At 47.7% G+C, this 15904-nt stretch overlaps 1 protein-coding gene across 1 annotated transcript; it reads left to right on the forward strand.

Moving 5' to 3' along the window:
• Positions 1–14248: 14248 nt before the first annotated feature.
• LOC117834527 (NAC domain-containing protein 86) lies at positions 14249–15306 on the forward strand. Its single transcript, XM_034714086.1, has 2 exons — positions 14249–14955; positions 15249–15306. Exons 1-2 carry the CDS (start codon positions 14249–14251, stop codon positions 15304–15306), a joined length of 765 nt encoding a protein of 254 aa, XP_034569977.1.
• The last annotated feature ends 598 nt before the right edge of the window (positions 15307–15904 follow it).

Below are 15904 nucleotides of genomic sequence, written 5' to 3' on the forward strand. Positions count from 1 at the left end.
TGCAATATGCTTTCCTTTTCAGTTCCTCAAGTGGAGGCATGATATGAGTCATTTTCAAGTGCCCAAGTTTAAGTGATTCATCAAAAATACGGTCGCACTTGGAAACGTCAAAAGTAAATTTTACTTCTTCTTGCTGACTCTTTTGGGCTTGCTTAAGTAATGCACAAGAGTAATATTTAGCTTTAGAAGGCCATACAAATTCAGTAATGTAAACTGCATTATCATCGTCGTTCGATCTATTGGAATCATACTCAATGGCATGCATATTTGACCGACGTGACTTGAAGCTATCTTTTTCTTTACCAATTCTAAGTTCCATTGTTGAGGCCTTCATTAACACTTGTGCGATAGTGTGAAGCTCAAAACCTTCTAGCCAATCTCCAATGGAGGATTTTAAACCCTTAAGTGCAAGGTCGACTAAATCACTATCGGTTAGCGATAAATTAAAGCACCAGCTTTTTGTTTCTTTGAATCATCTTATGTAATCAAAAACAGATTCTTCTTTGCCTTTTGTCTAACTGATGTCAAATCCGTGAACTTTAATTGAAAATTCCTGGTATAAAAATGATCGTGAAATTTTTGCTCTAAATGTTCCCATGAATCAATAGAGCCGGGAGCTAAGGACTTGTACCAAGCGAAAGCGGTTCCAGTTAATGACAAGGAAAATAAACAAACGTGCAAAGCATATAATATGCCGCCTCGCCTAGCTGAGCCAGATATTGACTAATATGTTCCCAAGTAGTTTGGTTATCTTCGCCACTAAATTTAACAAAATCGGTCATGCGACAACCGACTGGGTAGGGAACATAGTCAAAATCAGCTTGATACGGCTTTTGATATAATTTTGAAATCCCAGTATCTATGCCATATTTGCTTTGCATCAAAGCTAACACCTCCTCTCTAAATTTCCTAATCTTGCGAAGGGAGGGTATCTCTGAGTGCTCTTGGGCTGATGTATTCACGGTGCTCGCATGGGGTGGGTTGCCGTTCTGAATGCGATGCAAATCAGAAAACACATCATTCGAGATCCCTCTAGATGCCACAACGTTGTTGGGGATTGGAGGAGACATGTATGCTATCGTGCCAAATGAGAATGGGTTAAGCCCAAACTCACCAACACAGTCAGGAACGACCGAGCTAGGCACGACAATGATCGGTACTGGCGTTCGGGGACGACAGTCAGCTGGCCGGCCTGAAAGGCCCGGTCTGACCGCTCCAGCCGTGCTCGGCTATTGCGGCTGGGTCCGAGGTGCCCCGAATAGAAGCTCAACGGCACGTCGTATGCAGGGTTTTCATGAATGGCTCCCATATTTGCCGATGAACTAGTTTGTGCAACCCCATGCGATTCAACATGCGAAAAATTATTTTTACATAAGAAACAGATTCATTTCCTACAAGTTGATCTATCCGAGCCATTAGTGCATGTATTAGTGATCCTATTTTGATCAGCAAGACTTTTACGGAGCTCATCATTAACGGTGGCTTGGTCGAAGGGGAAATTACTTACATTGTGCACTTTCTTCGACCATGCTGTCTTTCATCTTGATTGCAGGCAACTCGCAGTCTTGCACTCTCGTCATCTTGCCCTTGCAATCTTTCTTGATGCCCAGGAGATATTGCATCTTGACGTATTCCTGGAGCGCTACCAGATTCCGATCCTCCTCCCCACTGAGATCTTCTGCGGAAGCCGTGATGATGTTGTCTTTGTCGATTTCCGTAGGAGATCCCATCTTGCTAGGGTTTTCTGGAACGGTTATGGAAACCAGATCTTTCTTTCCCCAGCAGAGTTGCCAAAATGTGTTGATGCTTTTTCTGGTCAACACATAATTTGCGCTTGCTCGCGCGTGCACTGAAGATCACCTCGTCAGTGTCGCTGAACCAGGTCGGTCAGATCGGTCCCTACAGAGCCGCTACGAAAACCTAAGATCGCCGTCTCGGGAGGGACCCCGTCAGAGGTGACGCGCCTAGGGTTGCTCTGAGATCGGTCAGGCCACTCAGAGCTTCCTCAACCGCCGTCGAGAAGAAGGAGGAAAGTAAGGGGGTTGGAAAAGTTAGGGTTTGGAAATAAAAAAGGTAAAAGATTGTTTGTCGATTGGGTATTGGTCCTCAGTCGGCTAGGACCCTCTATATTTATAGGGTGGGAGGCCTTTTCCCGCAACAAAGTCCCGTTTCAACTCCAATTCAACCAGGACTCTTGATTTCTTCTTGGACTAGGGCAGATCGGTCTGACCGGTCAGGGAAACCGGTCAGACCGGTTTCGCCTGCCAGATCAGCTTTCAAGCCTAATCGGCAGCGCTGCCACTTTTGGGTGTCAACACTATGGATTTGAGATTTTTTCGGTACACAATACTACCTTATATTGCTGTTTGAAAAAGACTCGTATGTAAGGATCCGACGGTTGAGATTAATTGTATACTACTAAAATCTTAAGCTGTAGTATAGGTAGTATGCATTAGTAGTATAGGTAGTATAAATGTATCATGGTAAAAGAACACAAATGACATCACTAAAATTTTATTTTTGACACTAGTATAAAGTTTAAAAGGTCATTCCGTTTGAAATATCACTTTTCACGTGTAATAATTACTAAACCATCCATAATCATGAACATTTAGATCTTATATATACTATATACTACTAAGTACTCACTAGTAGAGAATTGGCCTTTAGTCCCGGTTGGTAGGGTGCAAATATCACGAAAATCCATCCGGGATAAACCAATCGGGACAAAAGGGGGGTCTTTTTATCCCGGGTCACTCAACCGGGATAAAAGACCCTCTTTTATCCAGGTTGGTATTACCAACCAGGATAAAACGGGTCACCACGCCAGGCGCCGCAAAAAAAAAAGAAATCCCATGTTCATAGGAGGCCCCCCCCCCACACGTGATTTTTCACGCGAAATATGTGCGTGCGCGGTTCGTGGGATTCGAACCCACAACCTCCAGCCTTGCGTGTAGCTTCCTTGCCATCCCACCTACACACCACATCTGATTATGTAGGGGATGCTATCCTTTTGTATTAACTCGTGGGGACCCTTTTATCCCGGTTGGAAACACCAACCGGGATAAAAGACCCCCTTTTATCCCAGTTGGTATTACAAACCAGGATAAAAGGGTTCGAGAGATTTAATCCTCTTCCAGTCACTTCGTTGGGGACCCTTTTATCCTTGTTTGAAACAACAACCGGGATAAATGACCCCCTTTTATCCCGGTTGGTATTACAAACCGGGATAAAAGGCTCTCGACTCTTTTATCCCGGTTGGTGTTTCAAACAGGGATAAAAGGTCCCTCAGGGTCTTTTTTTCCCACTAGCCTTTGCAACCGGGATAAAAGGTCCCGGTTGGTGAGCCCTCCCACCAGTGACCGAGCTTTAGTCCCGGTTGGTGAATCTTAAACCGGAACAAAAGGGGACGCATCGAAAGCCAATTCTCTACTAGGGACTGCTAAGCAGAGCTTATGGATTTGAGGATATTTGTTCGGATGCCGAGACTACTTCCCTCTATGTCCAACATGGGAACTCGAAACGCGTCCGAAATCCCAACCGGCCGGATGCTGTCGTGTCTCCAGCTCTCGTCCTCAGCCCAGAGTTCCCTTCCGTCCTGACCGTTCCTTACATAGAGGGGAAAAAAATCTATTTTACTATTTTCACTTATCCACTTCGACAATTATTTTAGAGCAACTCCAAGAGGTTGCTAATCTTATTCCCAATACATTCTTTTGGGAAAAAAAGAGAAAAAATGAACTCCAACAGTCCACTTAAAACTACCCTAAAAGATTAGCGACGCGAAAAATCACCCCACCACCCCGCATATTTTAGCGACGTGCGGTGTTCCCCCAATCCTCCCGAACTCCGTTCCCGCGCCCCCTTCCCGTGCTATTTTTTTTTGGCGCGCTATCTCCCGGCGGCAGCTCTCTCCCGGCGACAGGCGGCGCGGCCTCCTCTCCCGGCGCCGGCTCTCCTTTCCCGGCAACCGGTGAGCGCCATGCGGTGGCAGGCCAGGACGCGGATCTCCTCTCCTGGCAACCGGTGCCATTGACAGAGGTACCTCCGCCTCCTCGTGCCATAGGGGATTCCGATTTGCGGTTGACGCGCTTCTATGGCTGGCCGGATTCGGGAGGGAGGGCAAGAGGATGTCTAGGAGGTCGGTGAACCTGAGCCGGCAGGTGGCAGACGAGGGCCTGCCGTCCGTCGATGGCCTGCTCCACCCCAAGTCGCGCGCGCCACCCGTGCTCACCATTGCCCTCGTCGTCCTGGTATTCCCCCCTCCTTTGACGCTGACGGTTTAGCTGTTCAGGTCTGCAGGGTGTCATTCTCCTCGTCACCTACTTCAATAGCAGCTCAGGTCTGTTAAAGGCTCTCGGTTAGACTCGCAAACTTGTTTTTCCTAATTGAGGTTGGATTGTGGAAAGTTTATAATTGCTAATTGGCAATTAGAGCGTGGCTTCTGACATCTACAAATTGAATTAACTGAATCAATACGTCATCAGTTGGCACCTATGAATTATGATTGAAATCTTATCCTTGGCTCATCTGATGGCCAATTGCATAGCCTCAATGGACCGGGCGGTGGCACAAATTTGCAGAAGGTACCTTTCGTCAACTCCAAACTGTTACTTTGCTTCTGTACTACTGCACAAATAATTCCTTGTCAAATCTTGCTGTTTTGTAGGATAATCTTCTCGAGTACAAGAACCTGCTAGCTTTCCTTAACTCAGAACAAGAAGATAATGGAGCTATCCTGCAGTCAAAGAGGACAACTGACAGCGTTGGCGCTCTTTGTGACATTGTTATGTGTCTTTGGAAGGTTATTGACATCTGAACACCGTCCTTTAAACTTGGAGGGAAGTAGCAAGCTATAGGGTCTGGATGATGTTGCGATGGTGCGAGAGGACCAAATTTACTCGATGGCGTGAGAAAATCAACAGCGGCGACAGGAGGTTTCCAGCCGGCGGCGTGATCCTTTTTAAAGGGAAAAAACGAATTCTAAAATGGATCCAATCCGATGACGTGGACTGATTTGAAATATTGGGAGACTAGGGTCTTGTTTAGTTCCCAATTTGGGATAGGCAAAATTGGCATTTTGCCATAAATGCGCAACTGTAGCGTTTCGTTTGTATTTGTGAATTATTGTCCAAATATTGACTAATTAGGCTCAAAAGATTCATCTCGCAAAGTACAACAAAACTGTGCAATTAGTTTTTAATTTCGTCTACATTTAGTACTCCATGCATGTACCGCAAGTTTGATGTGATGGGGAATCTTCTTTTTGCATAGTGTCAAAGTTGGGAGTTTGGAGGGAAGTAAACATGACCTAGCTTTTTAGCATTCTGCTGTAGGCTGGTACGAGGGAGGAATTTTTTAGCAAAGCCTATCTCATTGGAAGAATTTTTTAGTATATTCTTGAGTTGCTCTTACTTGTCGTTCTTTTACTTGTCGCGTAAAGCTTGTCCGTGTTTTTAGTTTCTCTTGCTACTGCCTCGGGCAGATACAATTCAACCCCACCACACGAAGGAGCATTGAAGAGAAGTGCACAACCTTACTGACGTCATCCACATCCACATGCAACATGTTCGTAACGAAAAATATATGAATCTTGAACCTGTATTAAAATTAAAATTCGATTGCACTACTATATTTTTTAAAAAAATCTTCAAAATAATGCCACAATTTACTATGTTTGGATGAATTTGAAAAACAGTTTTTTTATCAAGCTGGGAAAAACAATTATTTTCACGAATAAAAGATTAAACATGATGCACAAATAATATTATACTACGACAAAAGGTTGAATATCACAAACATTTCATCGTATATGACAAATAATATAAATTGAACATCACGAAAAACTATAATATGTGTGAACAAATGATTGTATACAGCGAACAACTATAATATGTGTGAACCAATAAATTACTGTTCCAAGTGATAGTCTACGTAACGAACATAGATTATTCTCATGTGCGAATTGAACAATGTACATGGAGAATACATTATTATTATTATAGAAGAATAAAATGTGTCCAGTAGCGAATAAATTAGTATACATATGAATCATTCTTCGATGCAAAATAGTTCCACTATGGGAAAAATTAATTATATGTTTGCTAATATTAAATTATATAAAAATAATCATGGATGATATAAACTATGAAAAATACGAATATTTAGATGAGGGTGTTGTCTTCCCCATAGAGTTTTGTTGACTTGCAGCCGTTTTGTTTTCTATATGAGCCACCTCCTCTTTGATCCTTCATGAATGCGGAAGTGATTGCTAGGCTGGTCAAATTGCGCATCATCTGCACACATCATGGAGGGGCGGTGTGTATCTGTGTATGTCTTTTAAGGGAAATGGCATCGACACTGCAGGACAACATCATCTTACCCGGCCCTAAGAATAGGCTGTACTGCGTTAGCAATGCGTACTGGCCCGTCTCCGTAGCTTCAATAAGAATCTCAAAATTTTCAGCTGCTGCTATACAGACTGCAGTAAAACGCAAGTAATGTGATGTTTTGGTTTGGATGATTGAGAGCTGGACGAACTTTGCATGATAACCATACCGAGAAACAACCAATGCAAGATACACTCTTCATGCTAATTTCACGCTTCTTTTCATGAAACAAACCCTCTTCTCCTTCTAGAAGCAGTGTGCTGACCATCCGTCTATAAATGAGCAACTTTGGCACTTCTGTTTCCATTCTGAAATCTACCAGCAAAATCAAACAAATTTGTTTGCTAGAATTATGCTACCATATATACCGATACAATTAAGATGGCGGTGGAAACTGAATAGTGCTGGTCATTGGGTTGCATACTGTTGGGGATCGGTAAGAAACTAAACACCCTCGAGCGCCATTCATGAATAAAAATTCTAACCTCGCAAGTTCTTAACCAAGAGATAAAACTTAGTCAACCTCGCAACTTGTTATGGAAACTATTCTAGCAATAAAACTCTTACCGTTGCATCCTCTTAGTTACTTTAGAAACTTGAAGCTAGTAACTGTTAGCTGATGACTAAACTCCAATCAAGTTAACCCTCAAGTGCTCGAAGTCAGTCTAGAGCACCGAGCTTTTACCTTTTTCATTCTTTACTTAGGAATAACAGAACTTGAAGGGAGCCGTCGCAAGGTTACAAGCTCTTGGAGTAGCATGACAAACCAAATGCCATGAGGTTGGGCATCTTTCTCGGGTTGAGGGTGAAGGCATGAGGCTAGAGGCTTGGTCTGGCGCGAAGGCAAAGTCCTGAGGTTGAAGGGATGGAAGCGTGAGAAACGTGAATACATGGAGGCGTGAGAAACGTGACTACGTAGAGGAATTTAATTTGTACAAGTTACCCTCAATGACTTTTACGTATGGCATATCCTAGGAATGTAGTAGTTGAGGAGGGAGATTTTCGGAACTATAAAAGGGGAGCCCTACCCCGTTGTAAAGGGAGACTCATTGTATTTTCATAACTTCCAAGTGTTACCTCTTTTCATCTGTCTGGTATAAAATTTCTTTGAGACTAACACATACAATAGCTTCTACCAGCAATGCAATCAGTGTCACCCCATCACAATCTAGATGTGCAAAATTCGGGGTATGAACTAAGCTGATAAATCGCTTCGGCTTGGCAGCACATCACATGGCAATCTCATCTTAGCTCCTTGTCGCACAGACACCGGGCGCTTGGGTTTAGCCACAGACAAGAACTGTATTCCCATTTAGCCAATCATATTAGAAGCATCAAATAGATCGCATAAAGATTTCCATCTTGCTCCTTATTTGAGCCAGCAATAATGGAAAATCTTGGTGCAAACTTCCATGTCCCAACTTGGCTGGTAACCAGTAAATAAATTGGAATGAAGAGGAAAACTTTTGTTTCAAATATTGAGAGCCTCCTGTACGCATTCATATGCCGATGAATATACCGCCATAACATTTTGCTATTCCGGTGCTGGAAACATATGGTAAGCAGCATGGTAGCACTGCGGCCAGCAACATTTCCTGACCCTTCGTTCCGTCGAATCCACATGGCCAGCCGCTGCCTCAAAATCTCCCATCAAGGCGAACTGTCAATGGACAGGCGCTCAGGACAAGCTCTGCATGGAGAGAGCGCTCAGCCAAGACAATGGGACCTATAAGTGTCATTACAGAGCAGGATGGACTGTAGGGCTGGCAGCCACCCTCTGTTTACTGGTTTACACTGCCTCCAAACATTGTGACTGGAGTTATATCCTCTGGGACAATTATTTGTGAAAAGAATATTTCTGTTTTCCTAACGTTTATTCGAAATAAAGCCATGGAGCATTTACAAGAAACGTATTCCATGTGTCTATTAAATATGAGTTCGTTTGTTGCCCATTACATTTCCATTTGTCACGTACTTTGAAGAATAATGAGAGTGAACCTAACGAGAAGAGGTACTCCATAAATTCATTTTACCTAACGAGAAAAAGGCATCCGTGTTTCGCGAAAAAAAAACTCTTGGACGTCCCAAAGCCACAATTCATATTATTGTCAAGTTCTCTGCTAGGAGTGTAATGAATTGTAGAACATGTTTCTGTTGCCTTGTTCCTATGAATTTAGTTCTGTGAACTGGTGAAATAATGTTGCCTGTATTGGATGAGCTAAATGATGCACATTATTATTGCTCTCATGTCAAAGGGATGGGATGAAGGCAAAAGTGTGTGCCCGTTCCCCATGCTAAATTTTCATGAAACGAAATCAAGCAATATTTGTATGAATCAGATCATCATAAACACGTTCTGTGACTTGGATATTGACTATCACTACGGGAAACAGACAGGGCACTCGGCAAAGGCCCAAAAACACTCGGCGAAACGTTTGCCGAGTGTAACACTCGGCAAACGACACATGGTAAATTTTGACTCGGCAAAGTTAACTTTGCCGAGTGTTTTATGTCGTGCACTCGGTGAAGCTTTCGCCGAGTGACCAAAGACAATCGGCAAACATATTTTTCGAAAAAAATAAAAAAAAACAAAAACGCCAGCCGCCACCAGCACCGGCACCACTGCCGCCCACCACCACCGGCCTCCACCACCGCCGCCTCGCCACGGCCGCCGCCCACCGGCCTCCACCACTACCACAACTGACACCCGCCACGCCGCCTCGCCACGGTCGCCGCCCCCCACGCCGCCGCGCCACGGCCGCCGCCCGCCACGCTGCCACATCCGCCGGGGAGGGGCGGGCCACCCGGAGCTTCCGGCGGCCGACCTTGTCGACTAGGATGATGGAGACAACGGTGGTGGGCCGCGCGTCGCCGGGGAGGGGATCCGGCCGGGGGAGGGAGGGCCGCCTCCCATCCTCACCCGGATCTAGCCCCCGCCGCCCGGATCTGGCCTCCGCCGGGGGAGAAGGGGAGAGCCGGATCTGGGGGGAGAAGGGGAGAGGGGAGGCGGCGTCCGGCGGGAGGGAAGGAGGAGGGGGCGGCGGCATGAGGGAAGGAGGAGGGGGGCGGCGGCGTGAGGAGGAGGAGGAGGGGGCCGGCGTGAGGGGAGGAGGAGGGGGGCGGCGGCGTGCAGGGGAGGAGTGGGGCGGCGGCGTGCAGGGGAGGAGTGGGGCGGCGGCGTGCAGGGGAGGGGGGCGGCGTGAGGAGGAGGGTGCGGCGTGAAGAGGGGGGGGGGGGGGCGGCGTGAAGAGGGGGCCGGGGGGGGGGGGGTGGGGGTTGCGGCCGGGTGTTTAATTTTGAGGGGGGGACCAGCTGGTCGCTGAGTGTCCTACGTGGACACTCGGTAAAGGGTTTCTTTGCCGAGTGTCCAACGTAGGACACTTGGCAAAGTTTTTTTGAAAAAAAATTAAAAAATATCCAACAGTTTCAAAAAAATACCAAATTTTCACACGACCAATATATGTTCTCTATTGACTATACAAAAAGTTTGGTAGTCAAACCAAACTTGACCGTCACTTCGACTCTAAATCTTATGGAATCCTCTCAAAGTTAGTATTTTTCTTCTGAGATGCTTCGGTTTGTAATCATTGTACATGATGAAATGTGCAAAACCTTCTTAATTTTTTTCCACAGCCTCCACGTATTATATCATCACATCATGACAAATCTCATGATTTTCAGACTTTGCTTATTTTTTTACAATTTAAAAATACTATTGCTACACGTTCATGGTCGTATTTCCTGAACAAGATGTTCGAAATTTCTTTTCATTTCATGGGTCGGGTCTCAAATTGGGACAAATAACATGAATATCATTTTTCTACTCATTTTTTTCCATAATTTGAATCACTTGCGGTTCAAATTTGACTTATACCAAAAATTTCCTTGAAATGCAATTAATTAAAGAAATATAACAAATAAATCAAAAAATATACCAAATTTTAACATGGAGTACCACATGTTGTATGTGGGGAGTAGAAAAAATTTCATGGTGACAAGAGGAAAAAAATTATTTTTTTGCCGAATGTCAAAAAAACCACTCGGCAAATTTACCGAGTGTTTTTTTTAACACTCGGCAAAGAGGGTGATTTGCTGAGTGTTTTTTATTTGACACTCGGCAAAGCCCCGATTTGCCGAGTGTTTTTTCTTTGCCGAGTGTTTTTGGCTTGGCACTCGGCGAAGAGCTTGTTTGCCGAGTGCTCGAAAAAAAACACTCGGCAAAAAAAATACACTCGTCAATTTTTAGCTTTCCCGTAGTGTATGTATTGCGTGGATAGAAAAGGGCATTGATAGAGCACCCTAAACACCGAACGTCCCGGCTATTTGCCAGAGAGATATGGGTTACCTGCGTTATGTCAGCAATGCTGGCTGGTCGATCTCCATAGCTTCAGAAATAAGAACCGTACTGCAACTGAGCCAGCACTTGTTTTTTATTATCTTCTGCTCTCTAATAATGTTGCGACGAGAATTTTTCATCCTTATGAAAAAATGCGATTGATTTTGGATTCGAATCATTCCGATGAACTCGATCTCACATCAAGGATTGGCAAACTTTGCTTGACACAGAAGCAAGCAAACTTTGTTTGAGTTTTCACTTCATCGCTGTGAAGGATCGGAGAGACACAAAAGATGAGAAGTCACATGTTCCTGCTGTTAATGGAAGTTACGTATCCAACTTGAAATCTTCCAGAAAAATCACATGAAAATACAAATGTTTTGATAGAGTTACTCTAGCTAACAGAGACAACTAAGATGGTGGTGGAAACTGAAGAGAACATATCATTTGATCACCTTCAACGACTCGTGCCATTTGGAAGACAATTCAGCGGTGACCGTGTTAGGGATCACCCAAAAACTAAACATCCTCGAGCGTCGTTCGTAGGTAAAATTCTCTCACCTCGCAAGTTCTGAACCAAGGACAAAACTTAGTTAACCTCGCAACTTGTTATGGAAAATATTCTAGCAATAAAACTCTTACCCTCGCATCCTCTTTGTTACTTTAGATACTCGAAGTTAGCAACTTGTAGCTGATGACTAAACTCCAGCCGAGCTAACCCTCGAGTGCTCACAGTCTGGAGAACCGAGCCTTCATCTTTTTACTCTCTTTACCCAGGAATGTGTTGACACCGGATTTTGACCAATCCTATAAATTCGGAGTACAAGATAATTGGAGTCACGTACAACAATAAGAAGCTAGCATGCGTGTATATGGGCACGGAGTCCAAATCGGCTTCATTGGATTGATCGGCAAGGAGAGGCAAGGATGATATAAAGGAAAGGCCAGCACGTATGGATAAAAATGATTAGAATATATAACATGGATTCTGGTGCGCTTTGCATGCCATGCGTGGGAGGCTTCCATAATAATTATGCATGCGGCCGATTTGTGCATGTATGGGAGGTTGTTTCATAGAATAAAATATTTTAGAGATAGAGTTGGGTTAGTTAGAGATAGAGTTTTTTATTAGAAAAAATTGTGTACATGACTTGCCTTGTGCGTGGTTAGATACCAATTATGTAACGTCCGCCCTACAAATATAAAGGGACGTGGCCATTGTAAAGAATAATCACACGATCAATAATACAACATATTTACCTTTACCTTTCAGCTTCACGCCATTACCCTAGGAGTAGGAGTAATGTAGATTCTCGACGAGTTCCTTCTAGCAAGCTGGGCTGCATCGACCTCGATCTCCGGCGAGCTGCAAGTTCCATCACCAGTTGTTCTAGGCTTTAACCACCGGGCGCATCGCTGTGGTTTCGTCTAGTTTCATCTACCAGTTATCGAGTATCTTGGATCTTTGACTTACGGCGCATCGCTTCTGTCTCGATCTACGGTATTCACCAGTTATCCCGTCTTGATTAAGTTTGCATCGGCTGATATTTATCTGTTCTTTCGTCTTGCCGTTCAGTTTGCTTTAATTAGCTTTAGATCGGTTCATCATAGACGATAGATCATTTAATAGCCTGTTGCATCTTAATCTTGATTACCCCTTCGAGTGTTGTTGGGAGTAAGTTACATTGTGATTGGATTCATCAGCTGGCGGGGTTCAGATTAACGTCCTGCTAAATATTTCTAGACTGCAACTACCGGGCGCATCGCTGTGGTTTCACCTAAAAATATTGGTGGTGATGTTAGTTTAGATCTCATCGGCTTGTGGCTCTAGCTATAGTGGAGCAACAACTCAACAGCATCGTGTTTCCTATCGGCCGTATGGCTGATGGTTATTGTAAATTATATTAAATCGGCCCGATCAGCCGACTCCATCGAACTTCGAGAGAATTATCTCCACCTTGTCAGTTGAATGGTCAAACTGACTGGCATGCCCGCGCACACCATGCGAGCCGATTTGGATTCTGCACTGGAGTTAAGCAGATCTCCCAGGTCCTCATGTGGTGATGCAGGGTCCACCATCTTCAGGATTTTGTGTCAGCAAGCTTTTGTTGTCAACAGAATGGAACCTGAAGGGAGACGTCGCGATGTTACAAGCTCTTGAATCAGGGTGATGAACCAAGTGCTACGAGGTTATGCGTCTTTTTCGGGCCGAGGGTGAAGGTACGAGGCTGGAGATTTTCTGGTATGAAGGAGAAGTCCCGAGGTTGAAAGGATGAAGGCGTGGAAAACATGACTACATGAAGGTGTGAGAAACATGACTACGTGGAGGAATTCGATTTATACATGTTACCCCCAATGACCTTTATGTATAGCATATTCTAAGAATGTAATGGTTGAAGGAGTACTTTTTCGGAATGTAAAATGGCTCATGGGTCACTATAAAAGGGGGCGCCCAACCCCGTTGTAAAGGGAGACCCGTTATTTTTCAGAACTTCCAAGTGTTATCTCTTTCCATTCACAAACCTCTTTGGTATCAAATTTCTTTAGACCAACAGGGCATCCACTGTGTTCTCAGCTACAAAATAATCCACGATGCCACAACCAAAGGAGAAGAATACCACATGGCAGGAAACCACTGAGGGTGAAAGAGAGCAAGAGATCGGGCTTGTTCGTATTGATCAAGACAACACAGACCAATAAGACAACATAGACCCTAGAGATATTAAAAGGATTGTAGGTTAGTTTATGATTAAGAAGTGAGAAGAGAAGTTCACGGCTGTTCCTCACTCTAGCAGCTCTTCCTCACTCTAGCAGCTCTTCACCCCTCGCTCGCGCCATACCAAGTTCACGGTTTCACGCCCAAATGCGCGCGTACCTCCGCGCCTCGGCCATCGCCACCGCACCCGTGCTTGCTCCTGCTGCCGTCTCCACCGCCTGCGCAGCGGGCGGCGTGGGCCTCGGCTACGGCATCGCCATCGCGGTGGGCATATCCTCGTGCTCGTCTCCACCGCCACGCTCGCCTCCTACCTCTGCGTCCGCACAAGGCCGCCACGGCTTTCACGCGTGCTGCGCCGAGTGGTGGCTCCGGGTGAGCGCCACCTGCCCCGTGTGCCCCGTGCCGTCGCCCGTCGCCACGCCGCTCGCGGAGGCCATACCCCTCGCCGCGCACGCGCGGTGACACAGAAGCATGCGTGTCAAGAGCATCCCATGGCCGTCCGGAAGCTTGGAAACTTCCCTTTGCCGTCATTGTGACGGAGTCCGACCAAAGGCAGGGGAGCGACTCGGAATGTCGGATTCCAATCTGCAGCCAGACAGGCAATCCGATTCGATTGCTCTAGAAACTGGAAACCGAGTCGACTACAGACCGACGATCCGAACCGGGAACAACTCCAGCTGCGCGTCCTCCGGCCTATAAATCCATGGCAACCCTCCCCTCCGGTGCTCCATCCATCCATCATTCCACCCATCACCTTCTCCCTTCTGCCACCGCCGCCGCCCGCTCTGACCCCACTTTCCTAGCGTCATGGAGATGGCGGCGCCGGTCCCGGTGATCTTCTCCCGCGGCTTCCGCTTCAACCCGACGCCACTCGAGTCCGCCACCTACTACCTCCCTCGCCTCGTCGCCGGCGCGCCGCTGCACGAGGCCGTGCGCCCCGTCATCAACCACGCCGACGTCTACGGCTGCGAGCCCGCCGACCTCGCCCGCCAGTTCTGCCCGCTGCCCAGGACCGGGCACCGATTCTTCTTCACCCACTGCAAGCTGCAGCAGCCGCAGAGGGAGGGGAAGGCCAGCAGGGCCACGCGCGCCGCCGGCTCTGGGTCGTGGCACTCGCAGAGCGTCAAGGACGTCGTGGACCACGCCGGTGTCAAGGTCGGCGAGATCAGGAAGCTCCGGTACAAGAAGGGCGGCGCGTACACGGACTGGCTCATGGACGAGTACTCGTGCTGTTTGGAGGACGCCGTCGCTGGCGACAGGCAGTTTGTGCTGTGCAACATCTACGTGTCCCCCAGGGCCGATCAAGGCTCCGCGGCGCGCCAAGAATCTGCCGCCTTCTTCGCTCCACCAGCGCCTGCGCCCGTCGCGATCGCGCAGGCAGCGGCGCCCAAGAGGCCAGCGCCGCAGAGTGCCGAGCCGCCGTGCCCCAAGCGGATGCGGGGTGCCGTCGCCCCGACGCCTCCGGTCGTGCAGCCGGCGGGTTATTGCACGGCGTCCTTCGCGCCACCACTGCCGTACGTGCCTCACATCGCCACTTCAGTTCAGCCTCCGCCGCCGCCAGTTCCGACCCGTCTCGCAGCGCCGCCGCCGAGTCGCTCGCTAGAACCCGCGCCGCCGCTGACGCCCCCGGTGGTACGTTCCTGCCACATGCCGCCAGTTCCGACCCGTCTTGCAGCGCCGCCGCCGAGTCGCTCGCCGGCGCCCACACCACTGCAGCCGCGTTCGCTACCTAAGCAGCAGGCGCCGCCGGCAACTCTCCCGGTGGTACGTGCCTGCCACATGCCGCCAGTTCCGACCCGTCTTGCAGCGCTGCCGCCGAGTCGCTCGCCGGCGCCCACACCACTGCAGCCGCGTTCGCTACCTAAGCAGCAGGCGCCGCCGGCAACTCTCCCGGTGGTACGTGCCTGCCACATGCCGCCAGTTCCGACCCGTCTTGCAGCGCCGCCACCGAGTCGCTCGCCGGCGCCCACACCACTGCAGCCGCGTTCGCTACCTAAGCAGCAGGCGCCGCCGGCAACTCTCCCGGTGGTACGTGCCTGCCACATGCCGGTGGAAGCACCAGCACGTCACTGCCAGCCGCCTCAGCCGTCCGTGCAGAGGAAGCAGCGCACACGTGATCCGTTTGAAGCCGCTGAGCTGGGAGACGAAGCAGAGGAAGCAGCGCCTGATCCCAAGGAGTCCCCTGCAGCGCTTGTTGATCAAGAAGACGACTGGGCCGAGTTGGAAAAGTGCATGGACGACGCCGTGCCAACAGCCGAGGGCTCAACCATGACTGAGGATGAGATGGACCAGCACTTGTCCTCGTTGTTGTTTGAGGAGTCCCCTGCAGCGCTTGTTGATCAAAAAGACGACTGGGCCGAGTTGGAAAAGTGCATGGACGACGCCGCGCCAACAGCCGAGGGCTCAACCATGACTGAGGATGAGATGGACCAGCACTTGTCCTCGTTGTTGTTTGAGGAGGAA

The sequence above is a fragment of the Setaria viridis genome, chromosome 8 (assembly GCF_005286985.2).
Source record: "Setaria viridis chromosome 8, Setaria_viridis_v4.0, whole genome shotgun sequence".
NCBI lineage: Eukaryota > Viridiplantae > Streptophyta > Magnoliopsida > Poales > Poaceae > Setaria > Setaria viridis.

Bases quoted from the DNA above. Each gene is read 5' to 3' on its own strand.
- LOC117834527 (XM_034714086.1), top strand. From the start codon at position 14,249: ATGGAGATGGCGGCGCCGGTCCCGGTGATCTTCTCCCGCGGCTTCCGC. The intron at 14,956-15,248 runs GTACGTGCCTCA...CCCGTCTTGCAG, and splicing joins TCCTTCGCGCCACCACTGCC to CGCTGCCGCCGAGTCGCTCG.